Raw genomic sequence first — 23835 nt, 5'->3', positions numbered from 1 at the left:
CTCTTGGCTGTCTATTACAAGAGTTATTCTAAAAATCCAATAGATTGTAAATACGTCATTTTCAGAGTGTGTGTAAAAAAACAAAAACGTTACGTTATATTTTTTTAAAATGTAGATTGGAAATATAAGTGTATGTATTACGGGAGATTACAAAACATGGTCTTCTATATTTCCTCTCAGCTCTTCTATATTTCCTATCATACTGCCCTAGAACCAGATATTATCTCAGCATCAGTCATGTGACAGTTTCAGACCTGCATGTTTCCAAGGTACAGACTATTTTCATATATAGCAACAGGAAGTTCATTGTGTTTTGTATTTTGGGTCATGTGAGGAGGTTTTTTGAATAAGGTACAGCTAGCTATTGTGTGTGAGAACAGATAGTGTTTAGGTACCGGAGGCTTTGTAAACAAGTATTTGCAAGTTTCAACAAACTCACGCTGTCTGGATTTGGTGCAACTTCTGTTAATAAAATTGAAAAGAAGGTGTCTGATTGGCTGTTCGAACTCATCATAAAAGAAGCATCTCCTAAATCAAAAAACCTTCCACTCTCTAAATATGATGGCTGATTCGTCAGCCTTAGATATCATTTGTTGTTGGAGGCCAAACGAAACACGCTGAAATCCTAACGAGTCGAAATATTTTAATTTGATTTCATGTAAAAATTCTATAATGCTATAGTTTTTCCTTGACCCTAAAACTAATTACAACGGTTTGTACAGTATTTACAGCAAAGTTATAGTCTATACAGGCAATTATAAAGAAAAATAAACAAATACAAATTACAAACAAGACAGCGACAATTAAAAACTCTCAACAGAATACTTGAGATTTATTTTATTTGAGAAAATAAGAATAATCATTTAACTCCATATTCAGATTTAACATGGCCGGCATTAGAGAGACCACCAGCCGCTGATTAAAAATGACAGATAATAATAAAATAGAATAATAATGATTTTAACATCAGTGTTTGCAGGTCTTGGTGTTCTAAACTTCCTGCATGGGTGTAAATGTACTGAGTTTGTTATAGTTCTTTATTCTGAGAAAGAATTTTAAAAACAATTAAATCTACAAACCAACACACTGTAGTTTAAACATCTGGTAAATAGATTCCACAATAATTACCCACAAACCTGCTATTAATAAGAACAGTAAGTATAATAACATACTACAGATCATACTGTATAGAGACAGTGGAGTTACATTAAAATAGAATAAAACATCTGCATTAAGAGAATGAATAATAATAATAATAATAATAATAATAATAAAAATAAAAATAATAATAGAATATGAAGGAAAATCTTACTGACTTAATACACACATACAGAAACACTACACTGACAAACCTTCATAGGTAGAGCAGATAAAGTTGAGTGTTTGGCTCTGAGGCAGGCTGATCCACTTCTGATCTCCTCTAGACTGCACTGCTCCTGTTCTCTCCTCATGACTGCAGTCTTCCAATCCTGTCCCGTTACCTGGAGCCCAGTTCTGGTAGCAGATCATCTCTCCATTCACCCAGTACCAGAAGCCCAGAGCGCAGGTGTGACGCAGGCCGAGCCACACGTGTTCAGTGGAGGCGTTTTGAGTCACTTCCTTCACCCAGAGCTGCATCTCCTCAGAGCGAACTGAGACCAGGTCATGATGATGGTCCCTGCAGTATATCAGAGCTTCTTTCCAGGTCTTATTCTCCTTAATCAGGATCAGTTTATCTGAATATACCAGGGAATAATAATTGTACCAGAAATAAACATTCCAACATGTTCACAGTCTACAATCTATACAGTATGATGTTCTGCAGTCAGTGTTTTATATCAGAGGGACTTTAATTCTTTAAAATAAATACAACTAAAAAGTGTTGAGTGTAATGTAACTCACTCTCATGGCAGATGAACGGGAGTTTTTCTGTGCAGTCCACATCAGTCCAGTAACGTTGCTCAGACTCAGACACTGCAGCGCAGTTCAAACTTCCACTGGGTTTGTCAGATCTCCAGTATCTGAATGTGGAGTTTCTCTGATCTGACCAATTCCAGGAGTCATTAAACAGACCGATCCAAATATCTGAACCTTTAATCACCCTCATGATCTCCTCATTCTCAGTTTGGTTCCTCACACTGACCAGGTCGGTGTATTTCTCTCTGCAGTAGGTCTGAGCATCGTACCAGCTCATATTATTATTAATAAATACATATTTTTTAGTGTTTGTGTTTTTTTCTGAAAAACATTAATGTACACAATGAATAGCTCATTCATGACTTCATTAGATTTTTGCATCTTATGTCAATAAAAGAACAAAAATCAAGAAAAATAACTAACACAATTAGATCCTCCATTTTAGATTTAGATTTTCATTACTGTAACATTATTAAATTTATTTACTTTTTATTAACATCTCTTACCTTCATAACATACAAAAGGATACGATGTTTCACATAGTTTATCATTCCATAATGTATTATCCTTATTATATACCACACAGTACTCAACTCCCCCAGCATTATTTGGTTCATTACTATGCCAGTTTGTATAATTGACTCCGTCTCTGTAGAAAGTTTGGTCTTCCAGAGACCACATCCATCTCCCAGGTCCTGCTCTCTGTAGACCAATCCAAGCTTTCTTTGCATTTTCCTTCATCAGTGTGTGATTCAGCTTCTTCATCTCTCCCATGTTGCTGATGGTTGCCAGATCAGTGTAATTCACTCTGCAGTAAGTCTGAGCTTCAGTCCAGGTTTTAATCTCATTCACAAAGTGATAGCGATGAGGAATATATGCTCCTGTACCACATATAACTATGCAAAATAAATAAACACACAAATTAAATCATCATCACAAACATATCATTGGATCAAAATATGGATCAAACACAAAATCATGACACATTCTTTAACAGCTTTTTAAACAATTATCAATATATATATTTTATTAAGAGCTGAAATGAATTGATCACACTATCTGTAAACACAAATACACACAACTTATAGTGCACACAACACTGACCTGAGAAGACCAGGATAACAAAACCCCATTCATGACTCATGTCTGTAAATAAATTAAATAAATAAACAAGTGAGTAAGTAAATAAAGATTTTTAAATTTAGATATGATATTGGTTTGTCATTATTACTTATGAAAGAAATAAACATCATGTTTGTTGTCTCAAGCTTCATATCTGACCCATCGCTCGTGCTTTCATGACGGAAACAACTTCCTGTTTTGTGGCAAAATCCCAGATCCCATTTATTAAACATTTCAGTTTAAATTACAGTTAAAGGCGATTGGCTCAATGTTTTGTGACCACTGGAGCAGCGGTAACGTGTCAAAAAGGGGCATGATGCTGAAAAAGGGTGTGGTTTAAATGACTACATCATCACCAGGATACTGGACATTGTGGTACATCGTCTAGTCATATGAACTCCTCTCCTTCCTTGCAGCACACTGACCTTTACCTTGTGACATACCTTTACATTTCATTGACTTTTTTTATGTCAAGCAGAATCTCTTGAGTGATAAAAATGATCTGTTTTCTCTTTAACCAAAAATCTATCTTGATTTTTTCATGATGCTGTTAAAACGACAGAAATGTTGCAAAAATTGCAAATATTTTATTCTGAATATCAGCAGTCCGAAACACACACAGTCACATGGTAAAAGGTTCAGATATCAGGATAATGTAGCAATCGCAAGGAAAGAATCTGTCAAGCCCTAGTTTAGAGTTAATTTATCTCCTAGTCTAGAGATAAACAATAGCCTATAAACTATGGTGGAGAATCACCTAAGTTTCTCCTCCCCATCTTACACCTTTCTGCTACACCTACAGTGTGTCCAAACAAACGCTTCTATTTATGACAATAGATATCGCAGGATAAAATGAACAAAATTTGGCTTTATTTTTATTTAAAATTCGGATCTAAAGAAAAATAGCAACACACAACTTTCATTGGGAAATTACACTGGGATTAATGCTGGGATGAGCACTATGGGTTTACACACAGAGAGAGAGAGAGAGAGAGAGAGAGAGAGAGAGAGAGAGAGAGAGAGAGAGAAACAAGACAAGTGAAATCTGACAATTTGGTGAAAAAATATTCAAACAACATTTCACTATAAAAGTATTAAAGTATATAATAAACTCAGCTACAAACATGTAAACAAGTACAATATTCATACCTGGAATGTTTCGCATGGACTTTAGTGGTGTAGCGAATAGTAGAAAAGCTCCCAGGTCGTGTGTTGTGAGTTTGTTAATGCGTCCTTCTGTTCTTCTTTTTCTCACCTTCTGCTTCTGAACTGCACAGACATCACATTATATCCCTGTCCTCTTTCATCTACCCCTCCCATCCTTTTGCCTTAGGGGCTTCAGTTTATTCTCAGGAACAACATCCGAGCTGCCTGTGCTTGGAAAACATCAACTACTCTGCATGAGGATACTGACCTTTAAAAACAAACTAATAAATCTCCAGAGACGACCACTAAGTTTTTACATTTTTAGATTATTTTTATTTGTTCATTGAATGTTATTACAGTGATTTTGGGAGAATGATGATTGTAATGATGACATCATTGTGTTTGTGTTTTGTCTTCCTCCTATATTTCCTCTTAGCTCATTTTCATACTGGCCTTGAATTAGATATTATCTCAGGATCGGCTGTGTTACAGGTTCAGACCTGTGAGTTTCTGAGGTTCAAACTTAGCAACAGGAAGTTCGCTGAGCTTTGCATTTTGGGTCGTGTGAAGGGTTTATTTGAATGAAGCACAGCTAGCTTTGTGTTTGTGTGTGTTTGTGTGTGTGTATGTGCGTGTATGTGCGTGTGTGTGTGTGAGTGTTTATGTGTGTATGTGTGTGTGTGTGTGTACAGTATGTGTGTGTATGTGCGTGTGTGTGTGAGTGTGTATGTGTGTGTGTGTGTGTGTGTGTGCATGCATGTGTGTGTGTGTGAATGTGCTTATATGTACGTGTGTGTGTGTATGTGCGTGTATGTGCGTGTGTGTATGTGAGTGTGTGTGTGAGTGTGTGAGTGTTTATGTGTGTGTGTGTGTGTTTGTGTGTGTGTATGTGTGTGTATGTGCGTGTGTGTGTATGTGCGTATATGTACGTGTGTGTGTGTGTATGTGCGTATATGTACGTGTGTATGTATGTGCGTATATGTACGTGTGTGTATGTGCGTGTGTGTATGTGCGTTTATGCGCGTGTGTGTGTGTGAGTGTTTATGTGTAGAGACATACATGTGTGTTAATACACGAGCCAAACGAGTCCTTACCTCTTCTGGAGCGATCAGGGTGAATAGTTGCAGTCACCGCTCTTGCCACAGTTTTGTTGAGCTTTGGCTGCTCTTCCTCACAACCATGTCCTCCTCTTCATCAACTCAAAGATGGTTACTATGTGTGTTTGTGAGTATATACAGTATTATAATGCCATAATGTGTGTGTTAACTAATTAGCACTCGTAATAGTATTGTTTGTTTGTGGTGTAACACACAATTGGGTCTCATTATTTTCTTTTAATTATTTTGAAACTTATGGAAACATTCTGTTCTAATATGTGGAACCTTGTGGGTTTAAACTTTAGGACAGGGTTAATGTTGAACTGTTGACTGAACCAGAGTTGTGTATGAGATTAATTTCCCTCATGGAGCATAAAATAATGAACATGACAAGAATATGGGAAATTCTACTCAGTGAAAGTGGTTTTAGTTTGTTACTGAACAAATCATGTTCTGACCAAAGTGACAACTTTACACATACCATACACACTCTTCATGTTTGTATGTATGTTTGTGATGTTGAACACAAAACACAGAGATACACTGAAGCACAATCTTTATATTTATTTTTATCTGATAAGAAAATTGTCAGCAGTCATTACGATCCATATTCTTACACATTAAAGAAACAAGTGCTCAGAAATCCCAGATATAGAAACCATCAACATGTAAATATTCAGACATCCTGATAACAAACTCAGCTGTCTACACGTAAAACAGGCAAAGAAAAAAATGACAAAATTTTAATAATAAAATAGAATAATAATGATTTTAACATCAGTGTTTGCAGGTCTTGGTGTTCTAAACTTCCTGCATGGGTGTAAATGTACTGAGTTTGTTATAGTTCTTTATTCTGAGAAAGAATTTTAAAAACAATTAAATCTACAAACCAACACACTGTAGTTTAAACATCTGGTAAATAGATTCCACAATAATTACCCACAAACCTGCTATTAATAAGAACAGTAAGTATAATAACATACTACAGATCATACTGTATAGAGACAGTGGAGTTACATTAAAATAGAATAAAACATCTGCATTAAGAGAATGAATAATAATAATAATAATAATAATAATAACAATAATAATAATAATAATAATAATAATAATAATAATAATAATAATAATAATAATAGAATATGAAGGAAAATCTTACTGACTTAATACACATATACAGAAACACTACACTGACAAACCTTCATAGGTAGAGCAGATAAAGTTGAGTGTTTGGCTCTGAGGCAGGCTGATCCACTTCTGATCTCCTCTAGACTGCACTGCTCCTGTTCTCTCCTCATGACCACAGTCTTCCAATCCTGTCCCGTTACCTGGAGCCCAGTTCTGGTAGCAGATCATCTCTCCATTCACCCAGTACCAGAAGCCCAGAGCGCAGGTGTGACGCAGGCCGAGCCACACGTGTTCAGTGGAGGCGTTTTGAGTCACTTCCTTCACCCAGAGCTGCATCTCCTCAGAGCGAACTGAGACCAGGTCATGATGATGGTCCCTGCAGTATATCAGAGCTTCTTTCCAGGTCTTATTCTCCTTAATCAGGATCAGTTTATCTGAATATACCAGGGAATAATAATTGTACCAGAAATAAACAGTCCAACATGTTCACAGTCTACAATCTATACAGTATGATGTTCTGCAGTCAGTCTTTTATATCAGAGGGACTTTAATTCTTTAAAATAAAATACAACTAAGAAGTGTTGAGTGTAATGTAACTCACTCTCATGGCAGATGAACGGGAGTTTTTCTGTGCAGTTCACATCAGTCCAGTAATGTTGCTCAGACTCAGACACTGCAGCACAGTTCAAACTTCCACTGGGTTTGTCAGATCTCCGGTATCTGAATGTGGAGTTTCTCTGATCTGACCAAATCCAGGAGTCATTAAACAGACCGATCCAAACAACTGAAACATTAATCACCCTCATGATCTCCTCATTCTCAGTTTGGTTCCTCACACTGACCAGGTCGGTGTATTTCTCTCTGCAGTAGGTCTGAGCATCGTACCAGCTCATATTATTATTAATAAATACATATTTTTTAGTGTTTGTGTTTTTTTCTGAAAAACATTAATGTACACAATGAACAGCTCATTTATGACTTCATTAGATTTTTGCATCTTATGTCAATAAAAGAACAAAAATCAAGAAAAATAACTAACACAATTAGATCCTCCATTTTAGATTTAGATTTTCATTACTGTAACATTATTAAATTTATTTACTTTTTATTAACATCTCTTACCTTCATAACATACAAAAGGATACAACAATTCACATTTGTTATCATTCCATAATGTAGTGTAGTTATTATATACCACACAGTACTCAACTCCCCCAACATTATTTGGTTCTCCACTATTCCATTTTGTATAATTGACTCCGTCTCTGTATAAAGTTTGGTCTTCCAGAGACCACATCCATCTCCCAGGTCCTGCTCTCTGTAGACCAATCCAAGCTTTCTTTGCATTTTTCATCATCAGTGTGTGATTCAGCTTCTTCATCTCTCCCATGTTGCTGATGGTTGCCAGATCAGTGTAATTCACTCTGCAGTAAGTCTGAGCTTCAGTCCAGGTTTTATTCTCATTCACAAAGTGATAGCGATGAGGAATATATGCTCCTGTACCACATATAACTATGCAAAATAAATAAACACACAAATTAAATCATCATCACAAACATATCATTGGATCAAAATATGGATCAAACACAAAATCATGACACATTCTTTAACAGCTTTTTAAACAATTATCAATACATATATATTTTATTAAGAGCTGAAATGAATTGATCACACTATCTGTAAACACAAATACACACAACTTATAGTGCACACAACACTGACCTGAGAAGACCAGGATAACAAAACCCCATTCATGACTCATGTCTGTAAATAAATTAAATAAATAAACAAGTGAGTAAGTAAATAAAGATTTTTAAATTTAGATATGATATTGGTTTGTCATTATTACTTATGAAAGAAATAAACATCATGTTTGTTGTCTCAAGCTTCATATGTGACCCATCGCTCGTGCTTTCATGACAGATACAACTTCCTGTTTTGTGGCAAAATCCCAGATCCCATTTATTAAACATTTCAGTTTACATTACAGTTAAAGGCGATTGGCTCAATGTTTTGTGACCACTGGAGCAGCGGTAACGTGTCACAAAGGGGCATGATGCTGAAAAGGGGTGTGGTTTAAATGACTACATCATCACCAGGATACTGGACATTGTGGTACATCGTCTAGTCATATGAACTCCTCTCCTTCCTTGCAGCACACTGACCTTTACCTTGTGACATACCTTTACATTTCATTGACTTTTTTTATGTCAAGCAGAATCTCTTGAGTGATAAAAATGATCTGTTTTCTCTTTAACCAAAAATCTATCTTGATTTTTTCATGATGCTGTCAAAATGGCAGAAATGTTGCAAAAATTGCAAATATTTTATTCTGAATATCAGCAGACAACAACACACACAGTCACATGGTAAAAGGTTCAGATATCAGGATAATGTAGTGATTGCAAGAAAAGAATCTGTCAAGCCCTAGTTTAGAGTTAATTTATCTCCTAGTCTAGAGATAAACAATAGCCTATAAACTATGGTGGAGAATCACCTAAGTTTCTCCTCCCCATCTTACACCTTTCTGCTACACCTACAGTGTGTCCAAACAAACGCTTCTATTTATGACAATAGATATCGCAGGATAAAATGAACAAAATTTGGCTTTATTTTTATTTAAAATTCGGATCTAAAGAAAAATAGCAACACACAACTTTCATTGGGAAATTACACTGGGATTAATGCTGGGATGAGCACTATGGGTTTACACACAGAGAGAGAGATAGAGAGAGAGAGAGAGAGAGAGAGAGAGAGAGAGAGAGAGAGAGAGAGAGAGAGAGAGAGAGAAACAAGACAAGTGAAATCTGACAATTTGGTGAAAAAATATTCAAACAACATTTCACTATAAAAGTATTAAAGTATATAATAAACTCAGCTACAAACATGTAAACAAGTACAATATTCATACCTGGAATGTTTCGCATGGACTTTAGTGGTGTAGCGAATAGTAGAAAAGCTCCCAGGTCGTGTGTTGTGTGTTTGTTAATGCGTCCTTCTGTTCTTCTTTTTCTCACCTTCTGCTTCTGAACTGCACAGACATCACATTATATCCCTGTCCTCTTTCATCTACCCCTCCCATCCTTTTGCCTTTGTGGCTTCAGTTTATTCTCAGGAACAACATCCGAGCTGCCTGTGCTTGGAAAACAGGAAGCATCAACTACTCTGCATGAGGATACTGACCTTTAAAAACAAACTAATAAATGTCCAGAGACGACCACTAAGTTTTTACATTTTTAGATTATTTTCATTTGTCCACTGAATGTTATTACAGTGATTTTGGGAGAATGATGATTGTAATGATGACATCATTGTGTTTGTGTTTTGTCTTCCTCCTATATTTCCTCTTAGCTCATTTTCATACTGGCCTTGAATTAGATATTATCTCAGGATCGGCTGTGTTACAGGTTCAGACCTGTGAGTTTCTGAGGTTCAAACTTAGCAACAGGAAGTTCGCTGAGCTTGGCATTTTGGGTCGTGTGAAGGGTTTATTTGAATGAAGCGCAGCTAGCTTTGTGTGTTTGCGTGTCTGTGTATACAGTATGTGCGTATACCTGTATGTGCGTGTGTGTGAGTGTGAGTGCGAGTGTGTATGTGTGTGTGTGTGTGCGTGTACAGTATGTGTGTGTATGTGCGTGTGTGTGTGAGTGTGTATGTGTGTGTGTGTGTGTGTGTGTGTATGTGTGTGTGTGGGCATGCGTGTGTGTGTGTGTGTGTATGTGCGTATATGTACGTGTGTGTGTGTGTATGTGTGTGTATGTGCGTGTGTGTGAGTGTGTGACTGTTTATGTGTGTGTGTGAGTGTGTTTGTGTGTGTGTGTGTATGTGCGTGTATGTGTGTGAGTGTGAGTGTGTTTGTGTGTGTGTGTATGTGCGTGTATGTGCGTGTGTGTATGTGCGTATATGTACGTGTGTGTGTGTGTATATGTGCGTATATGTACGTGTGTGTGTGTATGTGCGTATATGTACGTGTGTGTGTGTGTATGTGTGTATATGTACGTGTGTATGTGCGTGTATGTGCGTGTGTGTATGTGCGTGTATGTGCGTGTGTGTGTGAGTGTGTGAGTGTTTATGTGTGTGTGTGAGTGTGAGTGTGTTTGTGTGTGTGTGTGTATGTGCGTGTATGTGCGTGTGTGTGTGCGTGTGAGTGTGTGTGTGTGTGTGTGTGTGTGTGTGAGTGTGAGTGTGTGTGTGAGTGTGTGTGTGTGTGAGTGTGTTTAGAAACAGGAGGCTTTGTAAACATATATCTGCAGAAAATCCACAGCTGGTCCAAAACAGTTGAAATAACACGATGCAGCGTCTTTGGTTTAATCTGTTTGTCATAGTAACACAGTGTGGTGCAGAGCTACACTACCCATCAACCCCTGTACATCACATGATCTTTCCATACATTCACTCATCACTCTCACTTCTTTCCTATTTCTCCTTAATTAGCACTACTTAGGTTCCAGTTTCCAAGCGTGACTGACTGACCTTCATAGGTGGAGCAGATGAAGTTGCAGGCTGATCCACTTCTGCTCTCCTCCAGACTGCACTGCTCTGCTTCTCTCCTCGCGGTCATGATGGTGGTTCCTGCAGTATCTCAGTATTTCCAGGTCAGATGCTTCATCAGGATCAGTGTATCTGGTAACACAAGTAAAGAATTAGTGGATGAGCAGATTCACCACATGGACAGGAAAGTAAAAAGAAAGAAGTGAAATAAATGATGATTAATTATAATTCACTATATTCACTATTGTTCTCTGAGTACATTCTCAGTTTGTTTCCTCACACTGATCACGTCGGTGTGTTTCTCTCTGCAGTAGATCTGAGCTTCATACCAGATTATTTGGCTGTAAACAAGACATGCGACAGTGACTATCTTAATGTATTTAAACTTCTGCTTGTAATGAACGTTTTTTAGTAATTGATTAACTTAAAAGTAAATATGATGATAATAATTGTTAAGTAATGTTGTATAATGTGTCTAGATTAATACTCCACCTCTGTGTACTTTTGGACATTTCTGTTGTAGCGACTCACACTGCGAGGGCAACACACAGAGACACTGAAGCAGAGATCTTTTTAGTTTTATTTACAAAATTGCAATGGGAAAAAAAAGAGAAGAGAGTCTGTAAGAGTGGAGGAAAAATAAAAAAAGTAAAAGTGAACACAGGATGCTGGCGAGTCGCAGTGCGATCTGGGAGCGGTGTCTCTTCTTTACAGTAGAGACATACATGTGTGTTAATACACGAGCCGAACGAGTCCTTACCTCTTCTGGAGCGATCAGGGTGAATAGTTGCAGTCGCCGCTCTGATTTGTTGCCACAGTTTTGTTGAGCTTTGGCTGCTCTTCCTCACAGCCATGTCCTCCTCTTCATCAACTCAAAGATGGTTACTATGTGTGTTTGTGAGTATATACAGTATTATAATGCCATAATGTGTGTGTTAACTAATTAGCACTCGTAATAGTATTGTTTGTTTGTGGTGTAACACACAATTGGGTCTCATTATTTTCTTTTAATTATTTTGAAACTTAGGGAAACATTCTGTTCTAATATGTGGAACCTTGTGGGTTTAAACTTTAGGACAGGGTTAATGTTGAACTGTTGACTGAACCAGAGTTGTGTATGAGATTAATTTCCCTCATGGAGCATAAAATAATGAACAAGACAAGAATACGGGAAATTCTACTCAGTGAAAGTGGTTTTAGTTTGTTACTGAACAAATCATGTTCTGACCAAAGTGACAACTTTACACATACCATACACACTCTTCATGTTTGTGTGTATGTTTGTGATGTTGAACACAAAACACAGAGATACACTGAAGCACAATCTTTATATTTATTTTATCTGATAAGAAAATTGTCAGCAGTCATTACGATCCATATTCTTACACATTAAAGAAACAAGTGCTCAGAAATCCCAGATATAGAAACCATCAACATGTAAATATTCAGACATCCTGATAACAAACTCAGCTGTCTACACGTAAAACAGGCAAACAAAAAAATGACAAAATTTTAATAATAAAGAAGAATAATAATGATTTTAACATCAGTGTTTGCAGGTCTTGGTGTTCTAAACTTCCTGCATGGGTGTAAATGTACTGAGTTTGTTATAGTTCTTTATTCTGAGAAAGAATTTTAAAAACAATTAAATCTACAAACCAACACACTGTAGTTTAAACATCTGGTAAATAGATTCCACAATAATTACCCACAAACCTGCTATTAATAAGAACAGTAAGTATAATAACATACTACAGATCATACTGTATAGAGACAGTGGAGTTACATTAAAATAGAATAAAACATCTGCATTAAGAGAATGAATAATAATAATAATAATAATAATAATAATAATAATAATAATAATAATAATAATAAAAATAATAATAGAATATGAAGGAAAATCTTACTGACTTAATACACACATACAGAAACACTACACTGACAAACCTTCATAGGTAGAGCAGATAAAGTTGAGTGTTTGGCTCTGAGGCAGGCTGATCCACTTCTGATCTCCTCTAGACTGCACTGCTCCTGTTCTCTCCTCATGACTGCAGTCTTCCAATCCTGTCCCGTTACCTGGAGCCCAGTTCTGGTAGCAGATCATCTCTCCATTCACCCAGTACCAGAAGCCCAGAGCGCAGGTGTGACGCAGGCCGAGCCACACGTGTTCAGTGGAGGCGTTTTGAGTCACTTCCTTCACCCAGAGCTGCATCTCCTCAGAGCGAACTGAGACCAGGTCATGATGATGGTTCCTGCAGTATATCAGAGCTTCTTTCCAGGTCTTATTCTCCTTAATCAGGATCAGTTTATCTGAATATACCAGGGAATAATAATTGTACCAGAAATAAACAGTCCAACATGTTCACAGTCTACAGTCTATACAGTATGATGTTCTGCAGTCAGTGTTTTATATCAGAGGGACTTTAATTCTTTAAAAATAAATACAACTAAAAAGTGTTGAGTGTAATGTAACTCACTCTCATGGCAGATGAACGGGAGTTTTTCTGTGCAGTCCACATCAGTCCAGTAACGTTGCTCAGACTCAGACACTGCAGAACAGTTCAAACTTCCACTGGGTTTGTCAGAGCTCCAGTATCTGAATGTGGAGTTTCTCTGATCTGACCAATTCCAGGAGTCATTAAACAGACCGATCCAAATATTTTCTTCACAATCTTTAGTGGGTTGCTGGCTCGCCTCACATTTTAAATGTTGAGCGACTTTCTTGATCTCATCATTCTCAGTTTGGTTCCTCACACTGACCAGGTCGATGTAATTCTCTCTGCAGTAGGTCTGAGCATCGTACCAGCTCTTTTTATCCTTAATTAATTCATATTTAATATTGTTTGTTTTTTTTTCTGAGAAAAAAATAACACAATAAACAACTCATTCATGACTTTATTAGGTTTTTGCATCTTATGTCAATTAAAGAAATTTAACAAAAAGGAAAGTAGAACAAAAATCAAGAGAAATAACTAATACAATTAGAGACATAATTTTAAATTTAGATTTTCATTACTGTAACATTATTAAATTTATTTACTTTTTATTAACATCTCTTACCTTTATAACATACAAAAAGATACAGCGTTTTACATTTGTTATCATTCCATAATGTATTATCCTTATTACATGTCACACAGTACTCGTTTCCCTGAGCATTATTTGGTTCTCCACTATTCCAGTTTGTGTAAGTGACTCCGTCTCTGTAGAAAGTTTGGTCTTCCAGAGACCACATCCATCTCCCAGGTCCTGCTCTCTGTAGACCAATCCAAGCTTTCTTTGCATTTTCCTTCATCAGTGTGTGATTCAGCTTCTTCATCTCTCCCATGTTGCTGATGGTTGCCAGATCAGTGTAATTCACTCTGCAGTAAGTCTGAGCTTCAGTCCAGGTTTTATTCTCATTCACAAAGTGATAGCGATGAGGAATATATGCTCCTGTACCACATATAACTATGCAAAATAAATAAACACACAAATTAAATCATCATCACAAACATATCATTGGATCAAAATATGGATCAAACACAAAATCATGACACATTCTTTAACAGCTTTTTAAACAATTATCAATATATATATATATTTTATTAAGAGCTGAAATGAATTGATCACACTATCTGTAAACACAAATACACACAACTTATAATGCACACAACACTGACCTGAGAAGACCAGGATAACAAAACCCCATTCATGACTCATGTCTGTAAATAAATTAAATAAATAAACAAGTGAGAAAGTAAATAAAGAGTTTTAAATTTAGATATGATATTGGTTTGTCATTATTACTTATGAAAGAAATAAACATCATGTTTGTTGTCTCAAGCTTCATATCTGACCCATCGCTCGTGCTTTCATGACGGAAACAACTTCCTGTTTTGTGGCAAAATCCCAGATCCCATTTATTAAACATTTCAGTTTAAATTACAGTTAAAGGCGATTGGCTCAATGTTTTGTGACCACTGGAGCAGCGGTAACGTGTCACAAAGGGGCATGATGCTGAAAAGGGGTGTGGTTTAAATGACTACATCATCACTAGGATACTGGACATTGTGGTACATCGTCTAGTCATATGAACTCCTCTCCTTCCTTGCAGCACACTGACCTTTACCTTGTGACATACCTTTACATTTCATTGACTTTTTTTATGTCAAGCAGAATCTCTTGAGTGATAAAAATGATCTGTTTTCTCTTTAACCAAAAATCTATCTTGATTTTTTCATGATGCTGTCAAAATGGCAGAAATGTTGCAAAAATTGCAAATATTTTATTCTGAATATCAGCAGACAACAACACACACAGTCACATGGTAAAAGGTTCAGATATCAGGATAATGTAGCAATCGCAAGAAAAGAATCTGTCAAGCCCTAGTTTAGAGTTAATTTATCTCCTAGTCTAGAGATAAACAATAGCCTATAAACTATGGTGGAGAATCACCTAAGTTTCTCCTCCCCATCTTACACCTTTCTGCTACACCTACAGTGTGTCCAAACAAACGCTTCTATTTATGACAATAGATATCGCAGGATAAAATGAACAAAATTTGGCTTTATTTTTATTTAAAATTCGGATCTAAAGAAAAATAGCAACACACAACTTTCATTGGGAAATTACACTGGGATTAATGCTGGGATGAGCACTATGGGTTTACACACACAGAGAGAGAGAGAGAGAGAGAGAGAGAGAGAGAGAGAGAGAGAGAGAGAGAGAGAGAAACAAGACAAGTGAAATCTGACAATTTGGTGAAAAAATATTCAAACAACATTTCACTATAAAAGTATTAAAGTATATAATAAACTCAGCTACAAACATGTAAACAAGTACAATATTCATACCTGGAATGTTTCGCATGGACTTTAGTGGTGTAGCGAATAGTAGAAAAGCTCCCAGGTCGTGTGTTGTGAGTTTGTTAATGCGTCCTTCTGTTCTTCTTTTTCTCACCTTCTGCTTCTGAACTGCACAGACATCACATTATATCCCTGTCCTCTTTCATCTACCCCTCCCATCCTTTTGCCTTAGGGGCTTCAGTTTATTCTCAGGAACAACATCCGAGCTGCCTGTGCTTGGAAAACATCAACTACTCTGCATGAGGATACTGACCTTTAAAAACAAACTAATAAATGTCCAGAGACGACCACTAAGTTTTTATATTTTTAGATTATTTTTATTTGTCCACTGAATGTTATTACAGTGATTTTGGGAGAATGATGATTGTAATGATGACATCATTGTGTTTGTGTTTTGTCTTCCTCCTATATTTCCTCTTACTGTAGCTCATTTTCATACTGGCCTTGAATTAGATATTATCTCAGGATCGGCTGTGTTACAGGTTCAGACCTGTGAGTTTCTGAGGTTCAAACTTAACAACAGGAAGTTCGCTGAGCTTTGCATTTTGGGTTGTGTGAAGGGTTTATTTGAATGAAGCACAGCTAGCTTTGTGTTTGTGTGTGTTTGTGTGTGTATGTGCATGTATGTGCGTGTGTGTGTGTGAGTGTTTATGTGTGTATGTGCGTGTATGTGCGCGTGTGTGTGTGTTTATGTGTGTGTTTATGTGTGTGTGTGTGTGTGTGTGTGTGTGTGTGTGTGTGTGTGTGTGTGTTTATGTGTGTATGTGAGTGTTTGAGTGTTTATGTATATACAGTATTATAAATGCCATAATGTGTGTGTTAACTAATTAGCACTCGTAATTGTATTGTTTGTTTGTGGTGTAACACACAATTGGGTCTCATTATTTTCTGTTAATTATTTTGAAACTTAGGGAAACATTCTGTTCTAATATGTGGAACCTTGTGGGTTTAAACTTTAGGACAGGGTTAATGTTGAACTGTTAAGATTCTGAACTGATTGAGATTAATTTCCCTCATGGAGCATAAAATAATGAACAAGACAAGAATACGGGAAATTCTACTCAGTGAAAGTGGTTTTAGTTTGTTACTGAACAAATCATGTTCTGACCAAAGTGACAACTTTACACATACCATACACACTCTTCATGTTTGTGTGTATGTTTGTGATGTTGAACACAAAACACAGAGATACACTGAAGCACAATCTTTATATTTATTTTTATCTGATAATAAAATTGTCAGCAGTCATTACGATCCATATTCTTACACATTAAAGAAACAAGTGCTCAGAAATCCCAGATATAGAAACCATCAACATGTAAATATTCAGACATCCTGATAACAAACTCAGCTGTCTACACGTAAAACAGGCAAACAAAAAAATGACAAAATTTTAATAATAAAATAGAATAATAATGATTTTAACATCAGTGTTTGCAGGTCTTGGTGTTCTAAACTTCCTGCATGGGTGTAAATGTACTGAGTTTGTTATAGTTCTTTATTCTGAGAAAGAATTTTAAAAACAATTAAATCTACAAACCAACACACTGTAGTTTAAACATCTGGTAAATAGATTCCACAATAATTACCCACAAACCTGCTATTAATAAGAACAGTAAGTATAATAACATACTACAGATCATACTGTATAGAGACAGTGGAGTTACATTAAAATAGAATAAAACATCTGCATTAAGAGAATGAATAATAATAATAATAATAATAATAATAATAATAATAGAATATGAAGGAAAATCTTACTGACTTAATACACACATACAGAAACACTACACTGACAAACCTTCATAGGTAGAGCAGATAAAGTTGAGTGTTTGGCTCTGAGGCAGGCTGATCCACTTCTGATCTCCTCTAGACTGCACTGCTCCTGTTCTCTCCTCATGACTGCAGTCTTCCAATCCTGTCCCGTTACCTGGAGCCCAGTACTGGTAGCAGATCATCTCTCCATTCACCCAGTACCAGAAGCCCAGAGCGCAGGTGTGACGCAGGCCGAGCCACACGTGTTCAGTGGAGGCGTTTTGAGTCACTTCCTTCACCCAGAGCTGCATCTCCTCAGAGCGAACTGAGACCAGGTCATGATGATGGTCCCTGCAGTATATCAGAGCTTCTTTCCAGGTCTTATTCTCCTTAATCAGGATCAGTTTATCTGAATATACCAGGGAATAATAATTGTACCAGAAATAAACAGTCCAACATGTTCACAGTCTACAATCTATACAGTATGATGTTCTGCAGTCAGTGTTTTATATCAGAGGGACTTTAATTCTTTAAAATAAATACAACTAAGAAGTGTTGAGTGCAATGTAACTCACTCTCATGGCAGATGAACGGGAGTTTTTCTGTGCAGTCCACATCAGTCCAGTAACGTTGCTCAGACTCAGACACTGCAGCACAGTTCAAACTTCCAGTGGGTTTGTCAGATCTCCAGTATCTGAATGTGGAGTTTCTCTGATCTGACCAAATCCAGGAGTCATTAAACAGACCGATCCAAATATCTGAAATGCCTGAAACATTAATCACCCTCATGATCTCCTCATTCTCAGTTTGGTTCCTCACACTGACCAGGTCGGTGTATTTCTCTCTGCAGTACGTCTGAGCATCGTACCAGCTCATATTATTATTAATAAATAAAGATTTTTTAGTGTTTGTGTTTTTTTCTGAAAAACATTAATGTACACAATGAACAGCTCATTCATGACTTCATTAGATTTTTGCATCTTATGTCAATAAAAGAACAAAATTGAAGAAAAATAATTTACAATTATAGACTTCATTTTAGATGTAGATTTTCATTACTGTAACATTATTAAATTTATTTACTTTTTATTAACATCTCTTACCTTCATAACATACAAAAGGATACAACGATTCACATTGGTTATCCTTCCATAATGTATTATCCTTATTACATGTCACACAGTACTCGTTTCCCCTAGCATTATTTGGTTCCCCACCATTCCAGTTTGTGTAAGTGACTCCGTCTCTGTAGAAAGTTTGGTCTTCCAGAGACCACATCCATCTCCCACGTACTGCTCTCTGAAGACCAATCCAAGCTTTCTTTGCATTTTCCTTCATCAGTGTGTGATTCAGCTTCTTCATCTCTCCCATGTTGCTGATGGTTGCCAGATCAGTGTAATTCTCTCTGCAATAAGTCTGAGCTTCAGTCCAGGTTTTATTCTCATTCACAAAGTGATAGCGATGAGGAATATATGCTCCTGTACCACATACTACTGTGAAAAACATAATAATAATAATAATAATAATAATAATAATAATAATAACAATATGTTTAACCATTATTATTGATGCTGTCCCACAAAAAAACAAAAGCTAAAACATGCATCTAGATTCTCATAACTAAACACACAAGTTAAATCACAAATATAACATATAACTGGATCAAGATAAGGATGAAACACAAAACCTTGACATGTTCTTCAACACAAACATTAATTAAACATTCTCTTAACGGTGCCCTGACACACGTACATATTTCATTACTTTTGTGGTAATGTCTGAAGTTTACCATGGAATTCTGTAACATTTTTTTGTGGAAAAAATGCCTTGGTTACCTTGTTTCAAGCCATTCTAGTGTGGTATACAAAGCCTGCAGGAAGACTCAGCTCGATTTGCGCCAGTTCTCATGAATATTCAAATGAGCTATACTGCTTGGCTCCGATTGGCTAACCGCTAGGATATGAGAACATGACTATTCATTCACCCAGCGCAATAAGTAGCCTAGGCTAGAGGAAATTTGTTTGAATTGCGGCAGAATGGCTTCTTCACAAGCCCGTTGACGTTCAGCCATCCTTGCTGTATAGGAAACTCACTGAGCTACACGAATTCTGGGGGCGCGGTCTCAAGTGGGAGAGCTCATGAATAGTAATGAGCTCAGTCACTCTGACGTCAGAGTGACCAGCTTTTCCAACTGACCTGATTTCTCCCCTTCGTCGCTGTCGGGCGGAAACCTCGTATGTCCAAATTTGGTCAATTTCATATTTTTTCACATATCGATGCTATTGGTCAGTCCCCACGTGGGTCTGTTATTTTTACAAGTTATTAACCAATCTAAAGTCTTGAAAATAGCTTGAGCGCAAATCTCATAACTCCATTGGACACTTCAACTGTCCACATCTTCCTCACTCTGCGGGAGAGCTTCGCGGCATATTTCTCCTCAAGAAGAGTCGCAACGAATCAACACGTCTTCTGAGGTAAATGTCTTCAAAACACTGGGCTCAAAGAAAAAAAATCTTGACCCCCGCTAGTTCTGGTGCTCGTCTGAGGACAGGAATTTAGCGCAAGACAATCCACTGCAACGCGGACTAAACCCTGTGCACTGCAGATAAGGTACGGCGTTTTTTTAATTTCCTGAAAAATAACGGTTTTGGAGATACGAGGATTCCGTCTGACAGCGACGCCTTATTTCTTTTAAGTGGCTAGAACTGACCGGGGAGGTAGCAGTTCGTTTTCACATTCACGACACAACACAAACACATATGGACCTAACACATATCAAAAAATACAAGTAAAAATGGTTTTGTGTGGAAGGGCACCTTTAAGGGCTGAAATTAAATGACTTCTTCTTTTCAATAAATACAAAGACATGAAAACTTTGCAAAACTTCTAGTAGTAAAACATGCAGCCATGTAGTCAAATGTTTTGCTAACAGGCTAATGCAGCAATCAGAAGGTACAATAAAGCATAAAATAAGAAGTCATTTAATTCCACGAATGCCATTTAATTACAAAGTAATTCCCATATATGAGATCACATCCTATCACATCCTGATATGAACAATATAAAAAACAATAACTTATGTACGCATCCCTTTTAAATAAAGCAGGAACAAGCTAACTTTATATTAAATATTTATTCATTTGCAGAATGTGTTTAAAAAACGTGATATTATGTTAACTGATATTCTTTGAATTTAATTGAGTTAGAAAATGACTGAACATTTATTACAGTGGCTGAGATAAATAATAGCCCATAAACTATGGTGGAGAATCACCTAGGTGTCTCCCGCTGTGTATTTCGAACATTATGCCCCATGTTACACTTTTCTATTACACATAAGTGTGAGCAAATGCTCCATTTATTACAATGAAAAATAGCAGGATAAATAGCAGGATAGCGCGAATGTTTTTTTGTTTGTTTGTTTGTTTTTCAATGAAATTAGCAGCAAAGGCATTAACTGGGAAATTATGCTGGGAATAGTAATAGAATTTATACACATACAAATACACACACACACACAAAAAAAATCCTTGTGTAAACACTAACCTGAGAAGAGCAGGGTCACTGAAATAAGATGAACCATATCTGTAGAATATATATATTGAAATATATAAATATATAAAAAAATATTTCATTATACAAAATTCATTATTATGAATTAATGATCTGACTCTGTCTGTTTTTCTTTCTATCACTTACATCACTGCTGTGGTAAACATTCATTCCTTCACCAGTCTCTCTCCTCTCTCTCTCTCTCTCTCTCTCTCTCTCTCTCTCTCTCTCTCTGTCTGTCTCTCTCTCTCTCATTTGCATCACAAACCATTTAAACATGGTGTAGTGATAAACAACACACTAAGAATGTTTTTTCTCCTTAGTTTCCCTTTAAAAACGGCTATGATGTCAAATCTACCTCTCTTTATTTCTGATCAAACAATTTCTAAGGAATAATCTAGATTAAAGCGACTGGTCTCCATTAAGAAAATTCCCATTGGTTGTAAGTCTACACTAGTTAAACAGTTGTGTTTTAGGAAAACATTTTTAAAGAAGGTATAGAAGAGCTAAACAGTGTTGATTACATTATCTTAGTTTTTATTATAGCATCTTTGTATCTTTTGATGCAAAATGTTTTAAATGTTGTAAAGCAATGCATCTTGTCCAGGCCTGTCCTAAGAGACAGAGTGACCCTGGTGTTTCTGAGCAGCTGGGGCAAGACGCAGCTGAGAGTCCCACGATCTTTACACCTGCAGCTGTAGCTCGGACAGCTGCTGCATCAAAGCCCACAGAGAATGAGCCCAAAGTTCAGCCTGTAGCCCAGAAGCCAACTGGGTATCCAAAACATAGAGGACCTGCTCGGCTGTACCAGCTTGAAAGAGGACCTGCTTGCCTGAACCAGCCCTGGAGAAGCCCTGCTTATCTACAGAACCTCATGTGGCCTCCCATAAATGCCTGTGGGAGATGATGTTTGGCCCATGAACGTGCTCCATGAACATGAAATGTCATATATGGAGACTAAAACAGAACCCACAAGCTTCACATGAAGAAGATTGGGACTGCAGTGTATGGAGCCCACAGGAGATTGAGTGACATGCTGAGCATTACAGCACAAGGGTCTGGTCTTATTATGGAGGCTTCTTCAAAGTTCTTAGTTAGTTTCCAGCAAAGGAATGGACAGAGTTCATACATGTTGTGCCAACAGATACAGGTGATCTCTTCTTAGAACCAACTGAAATTTGCAAGCAGAGAGTCAGCTTCTACTCAAAGCTGAACAGAGTGAGCAGTCACGGGCACAGATGGAGGAGAGCTTTCTCAAAGACCTGCCAAAGCTCTCAGTGCAGGTAGAAAAGAAAATGGACAGAGAGCTGATGCTGGCAGAGTTTCAGGACTCTCCAAGATATGGAGAATGAACTGATGCCAGCAAAGCCTTCTGGGCAGTAATAAGACAGGACGTGCTGGATGTTCTACAGGATATTGTGAAGGGAGGTACACTCAGCTGTTGTTCAGATGCAGAAGAGCAGTTCTGACCTTAATGCCAAAAATGGGAGACCTGAATAATTTGAAGAACTGGTGGCTGAGTGGAGGACACTGTACCAAGCACTATTAACCACAAATCTCCCAATGAACTCATTTACTGCCAAATTAAACCCTAAGGTCACACAGAAATGTCTGTTTTGTTTAAAGAGTAAAAACTTAATCATTTTAAGATGTTTTTATGTAGCTTTTACTTTTCAGTATTTATTTTTATTTATTTTAGAGCAACATGTACAAAATACAGCTGATTAATTTCAGCTTTGCTCAGGCCATTATGGCAATATACCTGATCAGGAAAAACAGAGTATCTCAAAACACAGACTGTAATGCTGAAAGAATATGCTCCAGTATACTGAGATATTTTAATTTTTACAAGGGTATCGGGATCTAAAGATGTTAAAGCAGTATGTTGTGAAGAAGCTCTGTGCTCTGTGCTCAACCAAGCAACACGCAAGCACTTAGTAACACAATTATCTGATTTTATTATTGTAAAAAGTGATAAAGTCTCTCTCTCTCTCTCTCTCTCTCTCTCTCTCTCTCTCTCTCTCTCTCTCTCTCTCTCTCTCTCTCAAGTGCAACTTTGCAGGCAGTTACTACAAAAACAATAACACATTAGAATGAGTACATTTGTAAATATGATCTTTACAAAAATAATTTACACTTTTTGACATATCATTTTTAAGAAGCCAACTGTGCTGTGATACGTACAGACATATATTTAAATATCCATAAAAACATGAATAAATAGATCTCCATACCTCATGTATGTCATGTACTCCAAGCAGGGTGTGTGCTCTTCTGTTTTTCAATTCACTTTGTGCACCTGAACCTAACAAACCTCTTATTATACAGCATCACTTTTCCTCTAGCATACTACTTTGCATGAGCCTCCATACACTACATATAAATTGTGTAAATGTTGAGGGGGAGTGTTGTGGGAGTAAATGCTACAGTAATATACTAATAAACACTGTCTGTATTATGTACTTTTTTATGTGTACAGTATGTCTCTTTTACTGATCCTCTCAGTACTTTGCATATTGCCTGCGAAACAGATGTTATTACAGTATAAGCTATTTATTAGGGATTTTCCCGTTGCATTGAAACTGTCGTTATTTCCAGGAAATAAAGCATGACTAAATTAAAGGGGATTTTTTTTTTTTTTGGAACATAACTGAATAATGAATAGATATGTCTGTGTGAGATGTTCATGGTTACAGAATGGAGGCTGCATGTTTTTTCCATGAATTTGGATAAGACAAGTGAACAGAAAGAGTTGCATTTACAGGGAGGTAAATGTGAACTTAGTTCTAATGCTTATT

General features: G+C 36.8%; 4 protein-coding genes across 5 annotated transcripts; all 4 read right to left on the bottom strand.

Annotated features, from left to right (window-relative positions):
* Positions 1-822: 822 nt before the first annotated feature.
* Positions 823-4312, bottom strand: LOC132839335 (macrophage mannose receptor 1-like). Its single transcript, XM_060860259.1, has 5 exons — positions 4168-4312; positions 3001-3042; positions 2403-2792; positions 1882-2217; positions 823-1715 (listed from the first exon to the last, which is right to left on the bottom strand). Exons 1-5 carry the CDS (start codon positions 4181-4183, stop codon positions 1339-1341), a joined length of 1161 nt encoding a protein of 386 aa, XP_060716242.1. The 5' UTR covers positions 4184-4312; the 3' UTR covers positions 823-1338.
* Positions 4198-9487, bottom strand: LOC132839331 (macrophage mannose receptor 1-like). The gene is made up of 6 exons (XM_060860255.1): positions 9301-9487; positions 8112-8153; positions 7512-7901; positions 6991-7326; positions 6461-6823; positions 4198-4389 (listed from the first exon to the last, which is right to left on the bottom strand). Exons 1-6 carry the CDS (start codon positions 9314-9316, stop codon positions 4322-4324), a joined length of 1215 nt encoding a protein of 404 aa, XP_060716238.1. The 5' UTR covers positions 9317-9487; the 3' UTR covers positions 4198-4321.
* A 2707-nt stretch (positions 9488-12194) lies between these two features.
* Positions 12195-15841, bottom strand: LOC132839332 (macrophage mannose receptor 1-like). The gene is made up of 5 exons (XM_060860256.1): positions 15719-15841; positions 14546-14587; positions 13944-14333; positions 13361-13738; positions 12195-13193 (listed from the first exon to the last, which is right to left on the bottom strand). Exons 1-5 carry the CDS (start codon positions 15732-15734, stop codon positions 12817-12819), a joined length of 1203 nt encoding a protein of 400 aa, XP_060716239.1. The 5' UTR covers positions 15735-15841; the 3' UTR covers positions 12195-12816.
* LOC132839334 (macrophage mannose receptor 1-like) lies at positions 15749-23375 on the bottom strand. 2 transcript variants are annotated; one of them, XM_060860257.1, is made up of 6 exons: positions 23272-23375; positions 21032-21070; positions 18589-18978; positions 18061-18405; positions 17532-17894; positions 15749-15940 (listed from the first exon to the last, which is right to left on the bottom strand). In XM_060860257.1, exons 2-6 carry the CDS (start codon positions 21066-21068, stop codon positions 15873-15875), a joined length of 1203 nt encoding a protein of 400 aa, XP_060716240.1. In that variant the 5' UTR covers positions 21069-21070; positions 23272-23375; the 3' UTR covers positions 15749-15872. The 2 variants fall into 2 exon arrangements, with proteins under 2 accessions (XP_060716240.1, XP_060716241.1); XM_060860258.1 differs by having other exon boundaries at positions 18589-18975; positions 23272-23360.
* Positions 23376-23835: the final 460 nt, after the last annotated feature.

This window comes from Tachysurus vachellii, chromosome 24, assembly GCF_030014155.1.
Source record: "Tachysurus vachellii isolate PV-2020 chromosome 24, HZAU_Pvac_v1, whole genome shotgun sequence".
NCBI lineage: Eukaryota > Metazoa > Chordata > Actinopteri > Siluriformes > Bagridae > Tachysurus > Tachysurus vachellii.
The sequence above is the reverse complement of the archived record's forward strand: the minus strand, read 5'-3'. Positions and strand labels throughout refer to the sequence as shown.